At 41.3% G+C, this 16158-nt stretch overlaps 1 protein-coding gene across 1 annotated transcript; it reads right to left on the bottom strand.

Moving 5' to 3' along the window:
* Positions 1–9115: 9115 nt before the first annotated feature.
* hmgb1a (high mobility group box 1a) lies at positions 9116–13125 on the bottom strand. Its single transcript, XM_030746002.1, has 5 exons — positions 12993–13125; positions 10557–10717; positions 10161–10309; positions 9860–10034; positions 9116–9743 (listed from the first exon to the last, which is right to left on the bottom strand). The coding sequence occupies exons 2-5, from the start codon at positions 10701–10703 to the stop codon at positions 9591–9593; spliced, it is 624 nt and encodes a 207-aa protein (XP_030601862.1). The 5' UTR covers positions 10704–10717; positions 12993–13125; the 3' UTR covers positions 9116–9590.
* Between the last annotated feature and the right edge of the window lie 3033 nt (positions 13126–16158).

The raw sequence follows: 16158 nt of genomic DNA, 5'->3' as shown, positions 1-16158 counted from the left end.
CAGGTCATTAAGTTTTCAACAAGAGAGGGCAGTGAGATGCCTTCTAGACACAGTGTCACATTAGAAGCAGAACCATAACTGGTTTTAATGTCATCACCTCAGGCTTGATACGTACCCAGTGGTAAAAAAAAAAAGGGGGGGGGGGGGCTTTAATTGCTGTTTAAGGTCTGAGCAAAATGCTCCAGAGTAGTTTACAGTACAACAAGACAGCAGTGTTTAATGTTTAACTGTCTAATGTTATTGTGGAAACAACACCTGCACATAATTAAGGGGCAAATGCAGCACCTTGACCTGTGATGCAGGTGCTACAAGTGATACAGGTTCAACTTCTCCAGGCTGCCAGGTGTGTGTGTGTGTGTGTGTGTGTGTGTGTGTGTGTTCCTTCCATCAATAAACACAGAGGGAGGACAGTTAGTGAATCAGGAAGTGCAGATGAATAGTAAGGGGGAAGTAAGGACAGAAGGACAGCTATGAAGAGAATGAAGAGTGGAAAAGCCAGATGACGTTCCTGTGGAGATATGGAACGTCTAAGACAAAGGGCAACTGACTTTTTAACCAGACTGTTTAACACAGTCTTGGGGAGTGAGAGGATGCCTGAGGAATGGAGTAGGAATGTGCTGGTCTGGATTTTCAGGAACAAGGGTGATGTGCGGAGCCATAGTAACTACAGCAGGATAAAGTTGATGAGCCATACCAGGAATTTTTGGGATTGTTTTTCCCCTTTAAAGCAGAAAAATCGCCTTTTTAAAAAAAAAAAATACCTGCGTACATGCAAATGTAGCCTTATTTTTCTTTCATGTTTTGCATTAGTGTTGCTTCCTCCTTCATGACTGTCTATGTCTGTCCTAATTTTCTCAAATGTGCCTCATTCCCCTCCTGTTGGTCACTCCCCAGTCAGCCCTGAGTGTATAAATAGTCCCACTTTCTCCTTGTCAAAGCATCAGCGCATGTTCTTAAATGTGGTGCCCTGTAATATTTATGCTCTGTGTCCCCCAGTTTCCTCTGGTTCCCATTGTCATTAGACTCTTCTTTAACTTTTCAACAGTTAGTGAAGCTCACTTATTGTCTCCTGTGCCTGGATTCTCTGACAGATGACAAGCCATCTAAAAATTGTTGAGATATTTCACTGAAAACCACAAATTTGAATCTATAAGTAACGCTTCAGGTGGTCACGCAAATCACAAGTTCATCATCTGTCCCATGATGACTGCGGCATGTGGTATTACGGTATGGCCTTCAGTTTTCAGATCTCTACATGACGCAATGCTTTTTTTGTTTTCTTTTTCTCCGCTACACCGGCTACAAGGAAAACACAGTTTGTGCGCATTGTTCACATAATCACAGAGAAATACATTTCTTCACTTGTGTTCTCACGGCCAAAATGCCAATATTGTTTCATACAAAAGGCTCAGGCACACACAGGGAGAAAAGATGATTCACTCGACACAACCACGAGTGCGGGATGACAAATTCAGTTTCACAAGAACTCAACATTTGTGTCACCGCCTACTCCATCGTTGGCAACACTTTCTCCGCTTAAAAACAAAGGGACATGCCAGCACACATGCTGCTGTCTTTCACAAACGAAGACAAGTGTATACACACACGAAGGTGTTTGTTTTGTGTTTACTTTGAGGATAAGAGCAGTACCGACAGACTTGTCTCCCACCAAGAAAATGCTTCACATACTCAGTTCTTTTCTGAGGAAAGCCACACGTTTTAAACAGCCTTATCTTGAGCTCAACTATAGAAATAAACAAACTGAAACATTTGTTTGCAAAATTAATGGCTGCGCTTTTCTTTTTCTGGAAGCCCTTGTGCAAAACAATTAAAGAAAGTATGATAAAAGTTTTTAATGGCATTCTAAATTTAAAATATTTGTAACAAAGAGTTGGCTGCACTGTTAAAATGTTGCGTGGCTTTAATGATGGCTGGGACCTCACACTGTGTATCCACATTTATTCACTGGATCATTTTAGATAAAAGTCTGGGGCGCAGAGGTGTCTGGGAGGTGCTTTGGTTTTCTCATTTTGTGGAGGCAATGCAGGGATGTGAAGTAGGGGGTTTTGTGGGATAGATGTGAAACTAACAGTGTGTACCCTACAGTGGCAAAGGATTCAGAGGGGAAAGAAGACAGAAACAGAAATAAAAAAAATATTTTATTCTTCTGATGTGCCATTTACAGAAATAAAGGAGGATTGAGTCCATGGGAAACTTTAATTTGCAAACCTTTGCAATAGCACCACCAAGTGGAGATAGAGTTTATAACATGATCGAGTTTGAGTGACAAGATTATGTCAGAATTGAGGTTAAACCTCAATTATGTCACAAACTAATAGTTCCTATAGAGCAGTCCAGTATAAATATACTGGAATGTACAGTGCTGTGCAAAAGTCTTGAGCCACCTCTCTTTTCTTTCTTTAATTTTTTTAAATGGTCTTGAGCAATAGTTCTCCAGGCTTTTTGAAGGTCTTCCAAAAGTTGTTCTTTGGACATTGGCTGCTTTTTCACTCATTTTCAGTCCAGTCCTTGCACCATTTTTAGAGGAATGGGGGTTTTTTTGTTTGTTTGTTTGTTAAACCACTTAACACTGACCTATGAATCATTCAAGCAAAAAAAAAAAGACACCTAACTCAAGAGATGAACCAGTGTTGTGTCAATACATAACAGACAACTTAGCAAAGAACCAATTTGGAATTTTATAATTAGGCACTTTGTTACTAGCAGCCTGTCACAAAAACACATCATTTGTTTGCATTTCTTTAGCTGAATCTTTGAAAAATGGCAAAGTGAACACAATTTTAATTGGCATAAAGTTGTATTTTTGCACCAACAAGGTGATTCCTAAAGAGATATTTACTGAAGACTTGGCATTTATTGGCATCATGCACTTGTGTCCTTAAAAATTTGAGGAAACTAGACAAGTAGAAGATAAAAGAAGTGGCATCTGGCCCTTCAGTTGATCCATCTGCTGTTCACTGAAGCCTCATCAGCAGTGGTCTCAGTGGAAGGGTGGCTGTCAAGAAGCCGTTCTTAAGGAAGGGAAACAGGGAGAAAAGGCTGAGGTACGACACATTACACAAGAACTGGACTGAAAATCAGTGTCAACAGGTGTGATGTGATGATCGAGATGCCCTGCTGAAGTTCAAACTGAGCATCAGAATGGGGAAGAAAGGTGATTTATGTGGCTTTGAATGCGATATGCTCGTTGGTGCCTGACAGGCTGGTCTGAGTATTTCACTAACTGCTGATCTTCCGGGATTTTACCACACAACCATCTCTGGGTTTACAGAGAATTGTCTGGAAAAGAAAAAAATATTAAGTGAGATGTTTTTCTCTGGGTGAAAATTACTTACTGATGATGGAGGTCAAAGGAGAATTGTCTTCCTATTGAGCTAATAGGAAAGGCAACAGTAACTCAAAAATTAATAGTTACAACCAAAGTATGCAGATACTACACAGGTATATCTAATAAAGCAGCTGGTGGGTGTATATAAACGGTTATTTGTGCTCACTGTTGTGCTCCTGGCCTCAGAAAATAAACTCTTATATGTACACAGAAACTAAAGCTAATATATGCAAAACTGGTTTCTAAGGAAACATCAATGAATGCATGAATGCTGCCTTGGCAGTGTACACCTATAAAATTTCCACTCAGTCACATTCTGAACTTTACTCAGTGATAATAACAATAATTCTAATAACACAGACGTTCGCCTTTTAATTTACACTCATAACATAACCTAATCTAACATCCACAGCATTTTATGATACTAAAAAGTACACATTGTTACAAGAACATCCCAACCATAGAAAAGAAAAATAATTACATTCCTTTTTTAAGGCAGCAAGAAAAACAAACTTAATTGCAGTATTTGGGATGTGTCCTCTCTTACCCAAAGGAAAAAGCAATTATTCAACCTGCCGTGCCAATCTTCTGCAGAGTCCTGTATGCAAACTTCAGTGAACACAGATTCAATAGCTGCTCAGTTATGATGCGCTGCAGGTTTGAGGCCATGCAAGTGCCTTTAGAGAACATTTTTCCTGTTGAAAAGAAATTATAATCAGGACCGGATCATCGGGGGGATGACTGAGCGTCATAACCCGGTCTGTGTTCAGACTCTCTGTTAGAAGTGATGCCTTAGTGCTTTTTGGTGCCACATTCCTCAGCTTTGGAAGCCTGAGTGATATTTAATGCACATCCATTAGACAGATGAAAGAGAGCCTTGTATTGCAACACACTGTCAAAGCAGCACTTCAGTGATGGAGCTGTCAGGCATGAAAGAACCACAGGCTCTGCGAGAGGTGAACGAATCGAAGTCGCAACGACCTGAGAAAACTACATTTGCAATTGATTTTGTAATCTCTTTGCAGCTGCCCGTGTTATTCCCCCAAGTTCCTTTATGTTAATACTCGCCTTTTTCCACACTTACCAACAGGATTTTTCATTTGTGGGTTTAAACAAGATTTGAATGCACTGGAGTTAAAATGAGACAAGCAAAATGTTTTAAACACACAAAAAAGGATTTTTTTTTTTTAATGAAGTAATGCAAATAATTCATAATTCATTATGCCGTCTTTTTTTTTTTAACTTCAGCTCTGTAGTCTGATGTAATAGCTACATTTGACCCTATAACTGGATCCATTAACCTGAAATGAAATGTTTTACTAGATTGTTGCATTGTAGGTCATAATAATAGAATATATATCTGGTATTTAGGACATCCCTACTGTGTCAATTTCAATCCCAAATGGTTTCCCTCCAAATTGTTCCCTTATACCTGCAAGTACTCGTATGCACCGTGCACAGCCATTACAAAGACATTTATTATAAATTTGGATTTAAAATAATTTTAATTACACTGGATATTACAGACCACTTCATTAGGTGCACCTGTTCAACTGCTTGTTAGCACAAATATATAATCAGCCAGTCCCATGGCAGCAAACCAGTGCTTTAGGGCACGTAGACACAGTCAAGACGAGCTGATGAAGTGCAAACCGAGCATCAGAATGAGGAAGAAAGGTGATTTATGTGCCTTTGAATGTGGCATGGTTGTTGGTGCCAGACAGGCTGGTGTGAGTATTTCAGAAACTGCTGATCTGCTGGGATTTTCCCACAAAAGCATCTTGAGGGTTTACAGAGAATGGTTCGAAAAAGAGAAAATATCCAGTGAGTGGGCCACACTGCTTTAAGCTCACAGGAAGGCAACAGTAACTCAAATAACCACTCACATGCACAATGTGGCATAAACAACATGAAAGTATGGATCCATCCTGCTTTGAATCCAGGACTCAGGCTGCTGCTGGAGGAGGTGGTTTAATAGTGTGAGGGATATTTTTCTGGCACACTTTGGGCCCTTTAGTACTAACTGAGCACTGTTCAAACACCACAGCATACCTGAGTATTGTTGCTGACCATGTCCATCCCTTTATGACCACAGTGTACTTACCTGGCATGACCAAAATCTCGCAGGAGTGTCTCCAGCACCTTGTTGAATCTGGGGAGTTCTGAAGGTAAAAGGGGGTGCAACCCAGTACTAGCAAGCTGCACCTAATACAGTACCCAGCAACTGTATAATTTACAGATTGCTAAAATAGAGTTTTGCTCAAGACGTGGCCCTGTGATACCAATAAAATGTGACAGGCAGACAGAATAAGAGGTGTACTGGTTTTAATGTTGGTGGCTAATGTAGAGTAGATCCTGCCAGTCAGCAACATGCTGATAATCAGTCAGTCCCATAACCAGTGATTACTTAATGATTAAATTAGTGCCTGAGGGCAGAGCTCTGGGACTGAAATTTAAATGTAAACTCACTGTAGATAAAAATGATGACTGTGAAAAATCCTTTAGGAAATAAAAGCAGCCTTAAGGCAAAATGATCTTTTTAAAACAAACCAGCCATAGTGCTACTAATTTATGGATATAAAAAATAATGAGAGTTATCCACTTGTCTATAAAACCAAACTATTCCCCTCCCAAAGCTGCGATAAGCAACATTTGTGGCGTCACTGAGCATAATGACCTTTCTGCATTTAGTCTGACATGAACTTCCTAGACTCCTGCACCCCTCTGAGCTGTGATTTCAAGCTTCAGAAAATGTTGCCCCTGATGGGAAAGCAGCCTCTTCTGGGTTTTTTTCCACATGACAGTACATAGATACTGTACTGTGCAAAAGTCTTTAGCCACCCCTCATCTCTTTATTTCTTACTAGGAAAATGGAAAGGGGTGCAGTGATTTATTGAAACATGTGTGAGCATACATGGAAATACATCATTCATGGCAAAAACAGGAATTCTAACAAGGCTGAGAGTCAATATTTGGTATGATCACCTTTACTGTTCAACACAGTCTGAACTCTTTTAGGCACTCTCTGGCTCTGGGGGAGGCCAATCCATGAGTGGACTAAAAATGAGTTAAAAAAGTTTAAGACCTTCAGAAAGCCTGGAGAATTACTGCTCAAGACCTTCTTCTTCTTTTTCTTTCAACTGCTCCCTTCAGGGGTCACCACAGCGGATAATCTCCCTCCATCTCACCCTATCTCACCCTAGCATCCTCCTCTGTCACACCTGCATCTGCATGTCCTCCAGCACTACATTCATGACCCTACTCTGTGGTCTTCCTCTTTTGCTCCTGCCTGGCAAGACCATATTCAACACTCTTTGTCCAATAATATCCACTATGCCTCCTCTGCACATGTCCAAATCATCTCAGCTTTGCCTCTCTAACTTTGTCTCCAAACTGCTCAACCTTAGCTCAGCTCGAGCTGTCCCTCTGATGTACTCGTTCCTAATCTTTTCCATCCTGGTCACCCCCAACAAAGATGTCAGCATCATCACCTCTTCCACCTCCAGCTCCACCTCCTGTCTTTTTGTCAGTATCACTCTCTCCAAACCATACATCACAGCAGGTCTCTCTAACATCTTGGAAAACTTCCCTATCATTCGTGCTGCTTTCCTTCTGTCCCAAATCACCCCTGGCACTCGTCTCCACCCACTCCACCTCGCCTGTACTCTCCTCTTCACCTCTCTCGCGCACTGTCCATTGCTTTGGATGGTTGACCCCAGGCATCTGCCTCCACTGCTTTTGCTCCTTGCATCTTCACTGTTGCACCTAATTACTGCTCAAGACCATTAAAAAATAGGAGACGGGGGTGCAGATGAATTAATATGAATTCTGAAGTGTCTGTCAGGTAAGTATGATGAGAACCACTTGAAAGCTGTACCAGGGATGCCAACCCAGTTGCGTAAACTGTCATGATCAACACCATTAGAGAACCTAAGGAAGACATGAGCTTTTCTAGATTTTTCTTCTACACGAGTTTATATACTTATACTATTAAAATGCACATTAACCTTGAACGAACAGATTTCTACCTTAAATCAATATTTAAACGGAAGACTTTTAATTTTAATGATTTAAACTGCAATCATGGACGTCATCACTAGTCTGGATGCAAGCGCACAATCTGTCCACTAGGTGTCGCCCGGAGACCGCAGATGGAGCGCGGTGTGCCCAGAGAAGACCAGGTGGCTGAGATTAGCGGGGCTTTTAGATCCAGCAGTGGCGCTGTGTGGCTAAAGCCTGCTATACTGTATGCGCACTCCTGGCCTGAAGAAAAAAAAAAAAAAAAGAAAGAAAGAAAAGGCCCACACAGAAACTGATCAACAGCTGAGCGCAGCCACGAGGCAACTGCAACTGTTTCTGCATAGTTTCCCTCTTCCTGCCACTCACCAACACAATCCAACTCCAGCTGGCCCGTACAGTGGATGTGAGTGTAAACATTCACCATTTTAACCGCTTCCACAGTCTGCTGTAAACTGCGAGCAGACCATATTGGCACAGTGAGCACAGAAACAGCAGGGAAATACCCAGCGCTGAGAGGAGCGCGCAGCTGTCAAATATTTGGTAAGCGAGGTCTGCCTCAAGTTCGCATTGTGCGCAGCTTTTGTAATTTTGAGGAACAATGGGAGATATCGACCCCCACCCACCCCACCCCACCCCACCCCACCCCACCCCACCCAACACACACACACACACACCCAGGGCCAGCAGGAAGCCGTTACCTTTAGGGGCTGGCTGGGCTTTTATCAAAGCAGTGCAGAGGTCAGCTGCTGTCCTGTGTCTGTCTGTCCTCTGGCCCACTTGATACCAAAAGCTCACACAGTAGGCCAAAGCTGACTTTACTGCAGAGACTGAAGACTGATATAGCACAGTGGAAGGTGCATCCTAGTAATTTACACCCCAGCCCAGCTCCTGATCTGTGCAGACTTGCATATGCTCAGGCTGGGAGTTGGTAAGCCCCTTCCTCAATGAGCCCTCTCCCAGGGGGGAGTGGACTGTGCCGCTGAGGCCATGATGTACAGTACAAGTGTGGCTTTTAGGTTTGACTGCACCAGCCATATTCTTATGTCACAGCGTTTTCAAATCACATAATCCTTCTTACATAAATGTCCCTTTTTTTTATACCCTAGACGGGACCAAGAGAACACGGGAGATGAAGCAGCTGTATCTAAATAAAACAGGAAGAGTCACTGATGCATGTTGGCATGCGGAGCAGGCAGGAAAGCTACAACTTTCAATGTACCTCCACTGTGGCACGGAGCCTAACACAGCTTGTTTGCACAGTAGACTGAAAAACACACAGGATACAAACAGTTGTGATGAGTCATACTTCATAAAAACAACTCATGGAGGGCAGAGTCGTCTCTGGGCATCATAATGTCCAGTCAGTTTCACTTAACAGCGATGCAAGTTAATATACATCTCACCTCCAGAAAGACAGAAACTAGTGATCCTCAGGCTCTCGAAACAGAATGGTCTGTTAGATCAGTATATTTCCAAGTGGCGCTAGTTTAAATTACATTTATCTGCTGCTCACATTGATTTTGGTAGAGCTGATAAGCAGAAAACAAGATTGTTCACAGACAGCTGCCATGTATCCAACCTCTAATCTTACCTTTACTTTACCAGTTTAACCACACACACACACAAATAAAGCAACCCTTTTTTTTTGTTTTAAAGATTTACCCTATACACAGTACAAAACCAATTTATTAAAAAAAAAGTTTATTGACATCAGAAGCAATTTAATTTCCAACAATAAACAAGGCGTTTTTTTTTTTGTTTTTGTTTTTTTTTGTTTTTGCTATTACAGTGGTACATAAAGATCAGTAAAACTGTGATACGTCATGTAATTTAAAAGAAAAACACACAGGTAAAGGGAAAAAAAAAAGAAGCACTCAGATCTAACTCCGAACATTTTTATGTGCTGTGCACCTCTAGCTAGGGTAAATACTGTAAGCCCACCCCTTTACACTGTACCAGGCAGGATAGTGGTCTAGGAACTACCACTGGAAAAATAAGACTGGCAGAAAGATACAGACACGATACTTGTGTAGTGTTAACTATACAAAAAGGAGAAAAAAAAAAAACTGTACAGCATAAAAACAACTGATATACACAGCCTTTTTTGTTGATTTTTTTTACCCCTTGGATACTAATGTATTTTCTTTCAATAAGTGAAGTGTGTACAAGGGGGTTAAATGCTTTATAAACAAGAAAATGACCACTTTATTTCACCTGCCATCTACTCATCATCATCCTCATCATCATCTTCATCCTCCTCCTCCTCGTCTTCGTCCTCATCCTCGTCGTCCTCGTCTTTTTTCTCCGCCTTGGCGGGAGCTTTCGCCGGCGCTCCGCTGCCTGGTTTGCCCTTTGCGCGATACGCCGCGATGTCCTGCAAAGGAGGAGCGAAAACACGGTGAACCAATGTTGGGACACAAGCGGCGAGCCACTCGTCACACAGAGCTCCGTGTGCGTTCAGCTTCCTCCGGCTGGCTGCTTTCTTTTTACCTTCTCGTACTTCTCCTTCAGTTTGGCTGCCTTCTTCTCATAGGGCTGCTTGTCCTCTGATGAGGTGCTGTTCCACAGCTCGCCCAGTTTCTTGGCGACATCTCCGATTGACAGACCGGGGCTCTCGCTTTTCACCTTAGGGCGGAACTCTGAGCAAAAGATGAAGAAGGCAGATCTGGGGGAAAAGACAGGAAGAAAGAAATGTTTATTTACATGCCTCACACTTTTGTTCTTTAAAAAGAGGTTTTCTCTCACCAGTCTTAAAAAAAAAAATCCTAAAATGTGGTTTTGCAATACTTACGGAGGTCTCTTGGGGGCATTAGGGTCCTTGTACTTCTTCTTCTTCTTCCCTCCCCTCGCTGGGACGTAGTTCATCATCTCCCTCTCGTAGCGCACCTTGTCCTGCCTGGCCATGTCCTCAAATTTGCCCTTCTCCTTGGCAGACATTGTCTGAAAACAAAGAGGCATCTCGCTAATTGCACCTTCTGAGGAACCACCCTCTTTTCGCAAGTTTACTTATTTGTTTATTTTTGGTTTCAGATAGTGTTACTCATTACACAACGCCTGCACCTGTTCAACTGTAGCCAAGAGGTGCAACCAACAACATCCTGCATCTGATATATCCTTGACCTGTCCTGTCAGCAGGAATACAACTTTCAGTTAAGAAAAAAAAAAAAAAAAAAAAAACCTCAACTACCTTCCATCGCTCGGAGCACTTCTTGGAAAACTCGGCAAAGTTAACCGAAGCCTCGGGGTGTTTCTTCTTGTGCTCCTCCCGACAGGTCTGGACAAAATATGCATAGGAGGACATTTTCCCCCTCGGCTTGGTTGGATCCTTCCCCATCCTGGTGGCAGAATCTAAAAATAAATAAAATAATTTTTTTTTAATTTATTTATTTTTAATGTAGATAGGCTGTTTAACTGCACAGGTATTTAAAATTGTGTTACTATTAGCCAGAATATAACATTAAAGACTGCGTATTTCTTAATGGGTATAATTTAAATAATTCAATATAATAATTTATAAGTATCCTGTAAGATAAGTAATGGGCTTGTCATTCCTAGTTACCTACAATACTCCACCAACCCGCACAATGAGGACATGTTTCATGTCTCTCTATTGACCACACGCACTACTAAGTCACCCCCCACCCCCCTCCTCCTGCTGTCAAACTGTACTAAGTTAGGATCAGTTAAAGCTGTCCTCTAAAATAAAACCGCCCAGCACGGACGGAGCTGACGCGGTGAACATTATTTTATTTATCGGTGCCATTTCACCGTGCCCTTAACATAAAAGTCGCTGATCCGCGGTCAGCTCCCATTATGGTGCTTTACAAAATGCCTATAAACACCGCTGCGCATTAAAAGAAGGAAATCCCATCACAGCAGCGCCCATTAATGTGCGTTTTGTTTGCAGCGATAAACGTCCCGGTATCACTCCGAAACGCCACACTGCAAAAGTTCAGCTGCACGGCATAAACCTTAACCACCCGTGGGACTGCAAGAGTGGATTTGGTGTTAAACAACAACAAAAAAAATGTTTTTCCGATTTTTGCAACAAACCTAATCTGCAGCAATAACAGATAGTCCGAAACCCCTTCGTTTTTATATGTACTCGTGTTTTTAATCAAAGAAATAACTTTGACACAAAAAGACACAAATTTGAGAAAAACACGTATTTATTGGAAATACAACACTCAAAACTGCATTTGGATGTGATAAACACTCATTTCCCATTAGTCTCCTTTGTCTCTCATTCGGCAAATTGTCTGACAGGCTTTCGAAAAATGTTTAAAAACTGATATTTTCCCCCTTTACATTTCCCTATTAAATGCTACTGTAAGTCCAAGTAAGCTGCGTCGAGCGAAGTAGTAATGGCGCAAAGGCTCTCGTTGAGGAAAAGGAGGTCAACAACGACGGCAATATTTCTTCTTCCATTTTGTGAGAATGCCTTCTTCATGAAAGAAAGTCCCCCTCAAATGTCTCCTCCCGCCTCCCAGTTCGTTTTGCTACACGACAAATATGTCTAGAAAGCCGGCGATCTTGACAAAATATTTCCCCGATTGATTCCTATTGCACTAGCCGCCTTGTATAGTAATACATTGGGTCTGTACTGTGTCTATGAGCGGGCTGTGCTACTGACTTGGTTTCTATGAGCTCCTAATGGCCGCTCGTCTTCATCCACTAACATGGAGAATATGGCTCCTTCTCTTTGTGTCAACGCTCAGCCATTGCACTGCACGCAATAGAGGGCAGAGCGACCGCGGCGACCACTTCATTTCAAGCCCCGATTTAAACGTTTTCCGAGCATCGGAAAAATCTCTCCTTGGTGTCGTTCGAATCACGAAAGATTGAATTTTCTTTTGCCGTCGTCGCATCTTATAGTTACGAGTTTGTTTCTCGAGAAAACACGGTTAGAAAAAGTTGAACCGAACTGCGCCTCTGTCACTGGCTTCCCATTTGCCTCGCTGCCTTGTTTCCTATGCGAATACAGTCAGCCATTACAGTAAAGCGCAGATCGTGAGGTAATTTTTTTCACCGTCTTCTCGGGTGAAGTGTGGCAAACAAACATGTGTCCGGGTGTATTTCGAGATGTTCTCTCTTTTTCTTATGTTTTTATAAATTTTGATGCTCGTCTCCGGACTCCGCACGCTCCCCCAGTCTTCGCATGACAGGCGGTTCAGCTTTGCAATGCACTGCAATGCCAATGGCTAGCTAACGGTGAGTCTTCTACCATTGTCGCTAACCGTGTTGTCCGCTAGACATTCCTGATTTTTTTCGCGATAACTACCACTTGATTCGACTCCATTTTGCGAAAACGACACCATTGTATTATACAAAATTATTCGTATTTAATGAAATCGACGTTTTGCGTCGAATTTCGTCAAGGTTAATTTTCATTTCTTCCTTTTTCCAGAGCGTCTGGTCCTCACTCCCAGGCAGAGTAATGTAACGTTACCTGCTTAGCGCCGGCAATTTTGTTGTTTTTAAAGGTTTCCCACAACAAAATTATCTGCAAGCAGTAAAAGGCTTCGCATTCAACCGCGGCAGACGTATAAGTAAGATATTTTTGAATGTTACCGTCATTTTCATCCTTACGGACACTTAAAATGTTCGTGTGTGCAATACTTACCCAGTGACTATCGCTGGATCTCAATGGTCTGCAATGGCTGTGTATGAGGGAGCACAGGCGATACGCAGTGTCTTCAGTCTTCAGCTCTCTAACATTACTCTCGGCGGGGCTCGCACGCCATTGGACAGCGCCCAGTCTGGCGCTCCTGCGATTGGTTGAAGGCTTTTCATTGTCCTAATAGAAGACGAGGTCCCATTGGTTGCCTTTTGTGAAACGTCACTGAAGTTTTGTGAGGCGCGTGGATACAAAAATATTTCTGTCCGAGCATGCTGGAGCTGGTAGTAGTGTAGTGTGTTTGCCATAGTATTGAATTCACTACGTTGAGCTCAGTGTACAGTAGCCAAGCTAAATGAATGAGACATCGAGGAGCGCTTGTAGCCAGCGAACGAGGCGGCCGTAAAATGTTGTCGGATTGTGTTGGATGGGTTGTAGCTCTCCTCATCAACAGGCTCCATTGTGCATTCCCCACAATACACGTGAGCTTATTTGCAAATTATATCTTTAAAAATGCATAGGAAGAACATCGCGTATTCACGTGTAAAAGACATAAGAAACCATAACTCGTCCCGTACGTAATAGTTAAGGTAAGATATGAGATTTTTAAAAAGGATTTAGGTCTTCGTGTGAATGAAAGTCATAGGAATTCAATTAATTGACTCTCTTGTGATCAGTGTATTAACTATGATTTTCATTTAAACCCATTATCGACAGAAAGTCACTGCACTGACTATACCAGCAGTGTTTTCTTATTCTAGTATCTATGATAATTCAGTTTAGTAAGCACTCAGTGCTTTTTGACTATGTTTGCTTATGACCCTGCATTAATATTAAGATAAAAACGGAGCTGAAGATATCAAATTATAATATATATATACATTTAATGGGGAAATAGTATGCAGATTTCTCTATTACTGTTTTTCTGCACAGTATGATATCTACAGGCCTCATATACATTACCTTTTTTGGAATATGGTCAAGAGCTTATTCCTAATTAAGACTTAAGAAGATCAAAGGGCAGCTGTTCAGTTTGAAGCAAAGGCAGCAAATAAGATTTTTGATAGGCAGCAACTGACGTTCTTCATTTATTTATTTGTTAATTTTGCACTGAGACATAGTGAGCTATTAGATTAGATTAGATTAGATTAAACTTTATTGTTGGTTTGTATGATAACATCATAGCAGAGGGCTTCTTACTTTCAACACCAGGCACATTGTTATAAAATATGTATTACAATCATTATATACTCAAAGTCCAATATACCCAAAAAAAGAGAGTAAAACAGCAGCCAGGAGTCTATTCATTTTGTCCATTCATGAATCCTTTCCGGTGCAGCTCACTATATATAAGCAGATATAGCACATATGCAGGTACAGTATATATTTTTATATTAATTTTACAAGCTGTGTTGTTCCCGATTAACCAATATTGTTTATAACAGTACCTTCTCCGTTGATCATTTATTATAATGTTTTAAACGTTTTTGCCACTTTTCCCTTTATAACATGCATTTGTTCCACGTTTCATTGTGTTACTGTTATTCAGTTTAGTAATCTGGCTCGAGTTCAGCCAAGAGGTGACAAACTTGTATGTCTTATTAACAGATCGGGAAAACTTATGTTCTAGACGTGGCATTTGCTGTGCACATTTGTGCAACTGAGAACAACCTAATGGGTTTTAGTGCCAAGTGGCCTTATTCTAGCACTACCATCAGGCAAGGAGAATTCATTTATTGTGTCTCTGTGGTGTGCCTTACCTTGTATCATATGAAGACATTAAGAAAAATGCTATTACACCAGTATAATTGATTATAACTCAAGGTTATAAATAATTATTTATTACTACATAGAATAACTGTGCAGATAAATGTGCTGTATAGAATCAGACTTTCACCATATAAAATGCACATTTTCAGCTTCAGCGCCACCAATAGGCAAAAAAAGTTAGATGGAAATAGAGGCAAAATGAGCCTCCACAGCACAGAAAAGGAAATTTTAGACTGTGACGGAGGCCCTTCCTAAAATGACTTATTCTGCACAAAGTGGATTTAAGCCAATAATTTAATTTGACTTGAAAGGGTTGTCTACGTGTTTAAATGTGACTGGTGGGGGTGGAGTGTGGTGCTTAAATAAAGAACGTGCCCACAGTCTATTATGATTTCAAATATAATCATTTTTCCTATAGTAAATATTCTTTTTAATTGTGCCTGTTTACAAAGAATGAATTGTTTCTTTATATGTTGTCTTTATATGAGTATAAATAAAGACCCTTCTTCTTAGCAGCTAATGTAGAAACAAAGAAAAATGGCTGACAGAGTTTATTCTTATCCTTGAATTAAGAACGGGAACGGTGAAGTGATTCCAAATGCCAATCACAACCCAGACTCAGGCCACATGTCTGCCAGTGATGCTGCCTGTCTGTGTCTCATTTTGCATCAGGAGATGCCACAGCGGAAAGCTATAGCCTGCTTGTGAGGCTAGGAGGCGGCCGGTTTATGCATTCTAATGAACGCTCCCTGGGAAAAATATGCAAATTCATTTTGTCATCAAGAGGAAAATAGAGGACAGGAGAGCAGCAGATACAGGAGGGGCTTAAGGGGTGGGGGGTGGGGGTGGGGGGACATGCCATGCAAGAGGCGGGATTGGGTTGAGGGAGGTGTGTGTGCATGTGTGTGTATGGGAGGAGTACACGAGCAGGAGGTGCTGAAGCTGCAAGGGTTTGTATTATGGACTGAAATTGGGGACATATGTAAAACCCATCCCACCACCACCCAGTCGGCCAAAATTCAGCATACAGTGGGCTGACAAGTACAGATCAATAGGTAAGATATAGTTGTCCTTATCATCCTTTGAAATAAGATAAGATAAAACTCTAGTGATCCCATGACGGGGAAATTTGCGCATTACAGCAGCTCAAGTACAGAGAAGAAGGATAAAATAAAATAAAAAACACTATATACATAAAATACAATAGCAGATATCAAAACACTACAATAAAGAGGGGGAGAATACAGGCCATTGCATTTGTCAAATCAAGTTTTTTTTTTTTTTTTTTTTTTATGTTTTAGCTACTTTCCCTTTCTTTTATATCTGTTTAAAATACATCAGTTATGTCAGTTGTGGTTAACTCAGGTGAAAAAAAACCCACTCTGCAGACAGAGGGAAGAGG

Source organism: Archocentrus centrarchus, chromosome 14, assembly GCF_007364275.1.
Source record: "Archocentrus centrarchus isolate MPI-CPG fArcCen1 chromosome 14, fArcCen1, whole genome shotgun sequence".
Lineage (NCBI taxonomy): Eukaryota > Metazoa > Chordata > Actinopteri > Cichliformes > Cichlidae > Archocentrus > Archocentrus centrarchus.
Note: the sequence above shows the minus strand (reverse complement) of the source record. Positions and strands in the feature narration are given on the sequence as shown.

Excerpts from the sequence above, each read along its gene's own strand:
- hmgb1a (XM_030746002.1), bottom strand. The coding sequence starts at position 10,703 with ATGGGGAAGGATCCAACCAAGCCGAGGGGGAAAATGTCCTCCTATGCA. Across the intron at positions 10,310-10,556 it reads AGTGCTCCGAGCGATGGAAG|ACAATGTCTGCCAAGGAGAA; the intron begins GTAGTTGAGGTT and ends CTTTGTTTTCAG. Across the intron at positions 10,035-10,160 it reads AATGCCCCCAAGAGACCTCC|ATCTGCCTTCTTCATCTTTT; the intron begins GTAAGTATTGCA and ends CTTTTCCCCCAG.